Below are 7,788 nucleotides of genomic sequence, written 5' to 3'. Positions count from 1 at the left end.
ATAAATATAATACTTTTTAGACGGACGGGTCTAAACTTATTTTTTTATTTGGCCCACAAAACATTGGCGTTGCAAAAATATGAAAAGCGGTGCGGTCCCTTCAACATGCGGACACGACTAGCGAAATCAAGTACAAAAAACAGTAATAATACTAATAATAATAAAATTGCTCCTGCACTAGTTGTTTTTTGTTAAATTACTAATAGCAATATAAATTCTTGACATATACTGATAATTATGTGTCATAACCGTGTATATGTGTATGAAATGGGCGTGGTTATTAATGTAAAGAGTCTGTTATTTCAGTCCCCTTTTGGGTTGTTTCTGTGGGTCTCCTTACATACGTGTATGTAGCGGGGAATGTGATGTTTCAACTGAAATTCGCAAAAAGCCCCGGCGATTACATCAAGAGTAATGTCAATGTTTTGTTACTATTGCTCACATATAATAACTGCTACTGGTGGCTCAGACAATCGTAAGTTGTGTTATAATAAAAATAATACTATATACAAAAGAACCGAAGACTAACATAGGTGTTCAAACGCTCCGGTAGCTGTCTTATGGCATCTCGTAGGCTTGTTTTGAAAAAATCTCATAAAATTATCACAAAAGCGTATTAAGATCTACACGGGCTACACTTTTAATAAAATATGTGGCTACATCCCACCCACTATATCCCGATAGCGCTACTCGAACAAATCGTGGCAAACTTCACGTAGTAGCATGAAAAAAGGACGCACTTACCGTAAAGTGAGACAGTAATAGGCTGAGAAATATTGCAGTATTTTCGATTGCAAAGCGATCGTTCCTGCCACACGGCTGGGACACTAAACATTCATCGGCCATACTAAAAACATTGCCGAGTATTGCATAGTCTAGAAGTAAATGCTGGCTGATGCTACTAGCCACATTCTTGCAGCTATACATTTTCGTGAAAATATGGCCCGTCTAGGAGCCCCTTTATACTACTCTTTTGTGTACATGTGTGTTATGTGTGTAATTTAGTCGGTTGTATCGTACTTGTTACGGTAGAAAGACGCTGAGCATAATAAGATTTAAACAATCATTATTATCATAGCATTATTATTTTAATACGCACACGAAACACATTTCAGAATAATATATTTTTGAAATCGCCCTACAATCTTGTAGACATTTGAAGAGTTGATTCCTCCTCCTCCTCTGTCACAAATATTTCTAAAAATACTTTAACGAAATATTGAAAAAATCACAAAATTTCAAATGTTATGATTTTTATTTTTACAGAGCCCTTTTAAAGAAAGTTTTAAAACAAGTAAAAGAAAATGACAGACTAGCCAAAGAGTCAGCCGGCCATTTTGAAATACACGAGAAATTGTTGTCAGTTGTCAAAAAAATTCTTCTTTTATTCTATGGGTCTATTTGGACAGATGCAGTTTTCATATATCTTCCCAATCGTGTAGATATTTCGAACAATCATTATTGCATGACGCCTTGTGTTGGTAAGACTTTTTTGGTTTTTCATTAAGAAGGTATATTTTTATACCACCTTGAAGGAAAATATGCTATTTTTTGGCTATTTACACTGAAAATCGAACATAAAAATAATAATATGAAACTTAATTATACTCAAAATTTATCGTAACTCAATATAAAATAACTCAATATATCTACGTTTAAAAAAAGTTTTATTAGCATAAAATTTGCTTTATCTTATTCTTCACTCTCCTGGAAAAATACTGGACACTTGGTTCCTTATATAACACTGTACACCTAAATATGTTAATGTAACATAGTACAACACTAGCATTTTCTTTAAGATAATTAACTGAATTAGTGTGTAAAACAAATGTTGAATAATATGGATACTAAGCATTTTGCCCGAGACTTTATTAAACTACATGTTTTTTCGTGCGTGCAGCCGGCTCCATCGAATTTTAAGACGTTGTCACGTCAAAACATTTTACCACTACGACGTCACCATTTTGTTTCCAGGTATGGAGCCACTATCAGCAACACCGAATCGGCAAATCTGTAAAACAATCCTATTCATACAAGAAGTCATTTTAGTAATTATAGACCTGAACTACCAGACCCTTCAACTGATGTTGATCTCTCACACAGCTACTATGTACCGTCTCCTTGCGGAAGAGATGCAGCAACTAGATGCTCCAGTATTCGACGAAAACCATTATCAAAGAATCAAATTCAAGCTCCCATCCCTGATTTTCCGCCACGTCCTCACTTTGGACATTATAAAGAACCTGCAATCTCTTTACAGCTTTCCTATGGGTGTTAATTTTGGCCTAAACACTGTTTGTATTGCACTCTTTTTCTATTTACCTACTGAAGAATGGATAGACTTCTGTCCTTTTCTTATTTACTGTTTCTTTGTATTCTTTTTGTACTGCTATCTCTGTCAGAAGTTAATCGACGCGTCGGAAATGTTCGAGCGCTCGGTTTATGCGTGTGGCTCGGAGAAGTATAATATTAAGGAGATGAAAATTGTCTATATAATTCTGCTGCAAGCCCAAAAACCGATAGAATTGTTAGCGGCTGACATAGTACCGATAAATATTTATACATTCGCAACGACGATACAATTTTTGTATAAGTTCATAACTATTGTGAAATTTTAAATTATTGAATAGCAATTACGGGGTTTTTGTATGTAGATTGTAGGTATTAAATAAAGATTTTCTTAATAATTGAAGGCGTTATAAGATTTCTTCGCACTGAGTTTATTAAAAATTAATTAATGTAATTCTAGTCTACGAATACTAAATTATTGTTAATTTAAAAAATATATCGTAATTGCTTACGATATATCCAATGTTGTTTGTTTATACATATTGTATTAATTATGTTTTTACGACTTTACTAATTTAAATTACTATTAGTGTGTCAGGCACAGGAGGCCGATCACCTACTTGCCTATTAGATTGACAAATGATCATGAAAAAGAAACAGAAATCTGAACCAGACCTAAAAAGGTTGTAGCGCCACTGATTTTTTTATTAGTGTACTTATAACAAATATTTTGGTCGAAATACATTTTTGACAACCTGACAACAAATAAATATGCCAACCGGTAAACAAACCCGAAACTTCAAGCTTTACGAAACTAGGTCACAAGGTGCCGCACACCACCACTATGTGGAACCATCTGCCCACTGAAGTATTTCCGAACCAATTCGACTTGGGGTCCTTCGAGAGCGTACCCATTCTGTACTCGCGAGCCGTCTAGTATTGAGAGTGTCCATAAGTGGCTTGTTACTTAACATCAGGTGAGTCTCTTTCCCGTTGACCCATGTTCTAAAAAAAACAGGGCTTCGGATAAACTAACTTTTATGCGGACGGTATATTAGTTAATACTAGTCGAAATTATAATTATAGGTAGACAATTCTTATATAAGTATTAATAAAGATAATTAAAGCCATATCGCCTATTGTGATTTAATATTTCTGAAGGTAGCTTGTCAATATGGTTTTTAAATTATCAAATTTTTTTATCGAAACCAAAAATCACCTAAAAGGAAACCGTATTGAAAACATCTTATGGTTCGTTAATATGGTGCCTAAGCTCCTTGGATTTTCTTTAGATCGGGATAAAGTGTTTGGTATGGGTTTTATTATTTTTTAATGAAAGTCTATAGACATCTATATGTAGTATAGTATAGTCAGTAATCTTTATTTAAATAATAAATCTTTTATTTGCAAAGAAGTACATTCAGATTCATTAATTATAATCCGCACAATCAGCTTTTTAAAAATAGGTATGCAAATGTCATATTAATAATAATAATGTCATAATAATAGCAGTTAATTTATTTTTAACTGTTGTCAAAATTTGTGGTCTAAATAATCTCCCACGGTTAATAAATAAAAAAGTTTATTAAGAAGATATACTTCTAACTAAATATAAATAAAATTTTCTTATATAAGTACTTATTAATTATTACTAATAACTAATATTTACAAATACATATTACACACTAAATGTAATTGTATGTAAATTTTCTCGTGTTGTATGTAGTAATGTCGACTCAGTATCCGCACTTAGTCGCCCATTTGGTCCGTTGTGCGTTTTTCCCATTTTATATAGTGCCTTTGAACTCTGAGGTGGTGCGATCGAAACACCACTGTGTACCAATCGATTTTTCTAGCTCTTCCAGTGTAGAACATCTTAAATTAATGGATCTAAAAATCGACGGCGTATGTCAAGTCCAGAAGGTTTATCACCTATATGCCTAGAAATAAACTGACTTCGAAACAGTTACAGAAATGAAGACCTGGTTTTTTATGTAAAATAATATTTTTATACTGCAGTCCCGTTTTGGATTGGAACTGCGCTACTTTTGATTTACGTATATGGAGTTGGAAGCATCGTGTATCAAGCGAAGTTCGCACGGGTGCCAAGCGACTTCGTGAAAAATTATTTTAATGTCTCGATTCTGATATTTGTTTTGACTAACTGTTATTGGTGGATAAAGCAAAGGTACTATTTTTAATAACATATTTTTTTCAATTTTAAATACTAACACACAAGATTTTTTTATAGAACAAGGGGCAAACGAGCAGGCTCATCTGATTTTAAGTGATACCTCCCTCCACCCATGGGCACTTATACTGCCTTGCAATTGTGTTGCCAGGCTTTTCAGAATCGGCTCTATTCTGGGTTCTAAGATTCAGATTCAGGCTTAAATTTTAACTGAATGTTATTTGGCATGAAATCCTTACATATTCGACTGATGTTCCGCAGACATACTTACACTACATAACAAGGAATAAATCGAATAATGACATAATTGCGAATATAGAAACCGGAAGGCACAATTCAATGAAGAGCCAGCCCGGAGATGAATATATGTAGCTCTTTTTATATTATTTATGCTCTCAAACATCACACATGTTATAATGAGGACAATCAGATACTTATGAAAATATGTTATAGAAAGGATATAGGTACACGTGTGATCATGACATGAGAATTTAAAAAGGCGCCTTTTTAAATGGAGCCTTAACCAGATCCATGCAACTTCTGTATCTCAGCACGCAAGTCACGAGGGGACTCTTTGTATTGAAGAAGTCGCATGGGTCTTTGCTAGAACTAGTTGTATTTTGATGTATGAGGTTCCTCTGGAATTGCTCAATTAAGTTTATTGTTGGATACAGAATTAGGCTTTTAAAGAAAAGCCTTAAAGCTTAGTTTTCTTCTGAGATTTTCCAATAAAGTAACACGCGTAAACTTTCTCCCAACGTGGAAAATCTGCTGTGTCCGAGACTATAAATACGATTTTCTATATGTTTAAATATTTTTAGACCGTTACTGAAAACTGTTTTGAAACAAGTTGCCGAAAATGATAGATTAGCAAGAGAAACTGATTGCCTCTTGAAGAAACACGAGAATCTATTGTCTGTGGTAAAAAAGATTGTTTTCATTTTCAATGGATGTAACATGATTGACGCTATTTTCATCTATCTGCCACATCGCATTGATGTTTCTAATAATTATTATGCAATGACACCTTGTGTTGGTAAGTTATGAATTAAATTATTAACGTCCATGAATCGTGGTTAGTCAAATCAGAGCGCATGAAAGTCCGGGATTCGTTTACAAAACAAACGTTTTTTTTTTGGGCCCGGTATCGCACTTTTTAATAATAAATAACTTGAATAATTTTCTAACCACGTACCTATTAAAAACAATCCAGTGTCAATAACATTACTATATTTTTCACTAAACATAATTTTGTCGAAAGGCCTTGTATCCACGATATAATTTAAAAAAGAAATATTTTTTCAAAATACGGTATTAATTTTTAATAAATAAAAAACGATATATTAAATCTCTTATATCTATTTTTTCGCAGGTTTGGAGCCGTTAACAGCATCCCCGAACCGTGAGATCTGTCTAATAATCCTCGCACTACCGGAGTTCTGCATTATAACAATAATGCTTACCTTCCAATCTCTAATCCTCTTCCTCCTAGCTCACACATCGACTATGTATCAACTCCTATCCGCCGAGATGCTTCTACTCGACGAACAGGACTTTGACCAGATCCATTACAAAGAAGTGAAAGAAAAGCTACCAAAATTGATTAACCGGCACGTCCTAACTTTAGATATTATCAAGAATCTTCACGATCTCTACGGTATGCCCACGGGCGTGAATTTTGGCACGAATGCCGTATGTATCGCATTGTTTTTCTGCTTATCCTTACAGGAATGCGTTAATTTTAGTCCCATATTTATAAACTCTTTTCTGGTATTCTTCTTGTATTGCTATTTGTGTCAGAAGGTGATAGACTCATCGGAGAGTTTTGAGAGATCGGTGTATGCGTGTGGTTGGGAGAAATTTGATGTGAGAGAAAAGAGAATGGTGTATATTATCTTGTTGCAGGCACAAAAGCCTTTGAAATTGTTAGCGGCTAATATAATACCAGTGAATATATATACTTTTGCGACCACACTGCAATTACTGTATAAGTTTTTGACTCTTGTTAAGTTTTAGTTTATTGTAGATACGTCGAGAACCTCTGTGCGTCTCACATCCTGTACACTTATGTAGTCAGCGAACATTAAGCTATTTATGTTTTTATAAAAGCTTGCCTACCCTCGGCACACTGATTGGTACAAGAAAAATAATATACAATATTTAATGTGACAAGTACTTATAGGCAAAAATTATATAAACTAAAGGAAAATCGATTTCAAAGTGTGAGGGGAGCAACTATGGATATCCAGACCTAGCCCATTTATCAGAATACTCAATCTGCATATCGGTGTATTAATTTATCGTTAACCTCCTTCAAAAAAAAAACATATAGTCAGAGAAGTGTATCAGATATTAATAAAAAAAAGAATAAAAACAATTTTATTTTTAATTAATAAAAATGCTTTTGTATATGCAAACAAAGTTTATGTTGCCATTGCGTCAATATGTTAATTTTTGTCCGATAAGTATAAATTGTTTGATTGATGACATAATTCTATACTTACAATATTTCTGTTGGTCTTTGTAAATTGTATTTTACAATGCACAAATCCGACTGAAAGTTACTTTGGTAACTATTGATTACATTCATAGCTATTGTTCTAATTCTTAAATAAGAAAAATATCCTGTATTACATAATAATTACATTGTCTAAAAGTTAAAGGTTGGTTTTAATTTCTGCACAAACAAAAAAAAATTACGAAAAACAAGCAACAAACTATAGGCACGAACAAATAGTAGAACTTTTGTCAGTTCACTCAACGGACTGTAAAAAAGGTCCGTTAAATGATGGAATCCGTTGACCACTGTAATCCGGCAAATCATATGTGTCCTTTTCAGAAGGTTAGTCCTAGTTGTGGGCACGTTTTTTCACAGAAGGCAAACGACAGGAGGCTCATCTGATGAGAGATACCGCCGCCTCATGAGATATGGACACTCACATTGCCAGAAGGCTTGCAACTGCATGGCCGGCCTTTTAAGAATTGGTACGCTCTTTTCTTGAAAGACCAGCTAACTAGCTGGTTAGTAGCCACATAGTGGTAGTGCGCAGCAAAACTGCATTAAGAAACGCTTCGTTGTGGAACGACGTACTTCGAGGTGATACGGATGGTATTTTGTTTTCTGCCTTGACATCCGATGATGTAACTCAGCTGCAGGAATTACAAGTTATTAGTCCGAACAACTCCTCCGAATACTCTCGATGGTACATGCGGTAGAAGATGCATAGTAACAGTGGATTTGTTTTAAAACATAGGCATTTATCAAAAACCAACTGAATTTAAATACACATGACACTGATATGTTTCGT

The 7,788-nt window shown here is 34.2% G+C and overlaps 2 protein-coding genes across 2 annotated transcripts; both read left to right on the top strand.

Moving 5' to 3' along the window:
• Nucleotides 1-284: 284 nt before the first annotated feature.
• LOC125054634 (odorant receptor 67c-like) lies at nucleotides 285-2,618 on the top strand. Its single transcript, XM_047656642.1, has 3 exons — nucleotides 285-475; nucleotides 1,267-1,481; nucleotides 1,975-2,618. The coding sequence occupies exons 1-3, from the start codon at nucleotides 366-368 to the stop codon at nucleotides 2,616-2,618; spliced, it is 969 nt and encodes a 322-aa protein (XP_047512598.1). The 5' UTR covers nucleotides 285-365.
• Nucleotides 2,619-3,463: 845 nt separating this feature from the next.
• Nucleotides 3,464-6,496, top strand: LOC125054659 (odorant receptor 10a-like). Its single transcript, XM_047656675.1, has 4 exons — nucleotides 3,464-3,599; nucleotides 4,309-4,477; nucleotides 5,302-5,516; nucleotides 5,853-6,496. The coding sequence occupies exons 1-4, from the start codon at nucleotides 3,464-3,466 to the stop codon at nucleotides 6,494-6,496; spliced, it is 1,164 nt and encodes a 387-aa protein (XP_047512631.1).
• The last annotated feature ends 1,292 nt before the right edge of the window (nucleotides 6,497-7,788 follow it).

Source organism: Pieris napi, chromosome 12, assembly GCF_905475465.1.
Source record: "Pieris napi chromosome 12, ilPieNapi1.2, whole genome shotgun sequence".
Classification (NCBI taxonomy): Eukaryota; Metazoa; Arthropoda; class Insecta; order Lepidoptera; family Pieridae; genus Pieris; species Pieris napi.
This window is presented reverse-complemented; position numbering and strand designations above follow the sequence as displayed.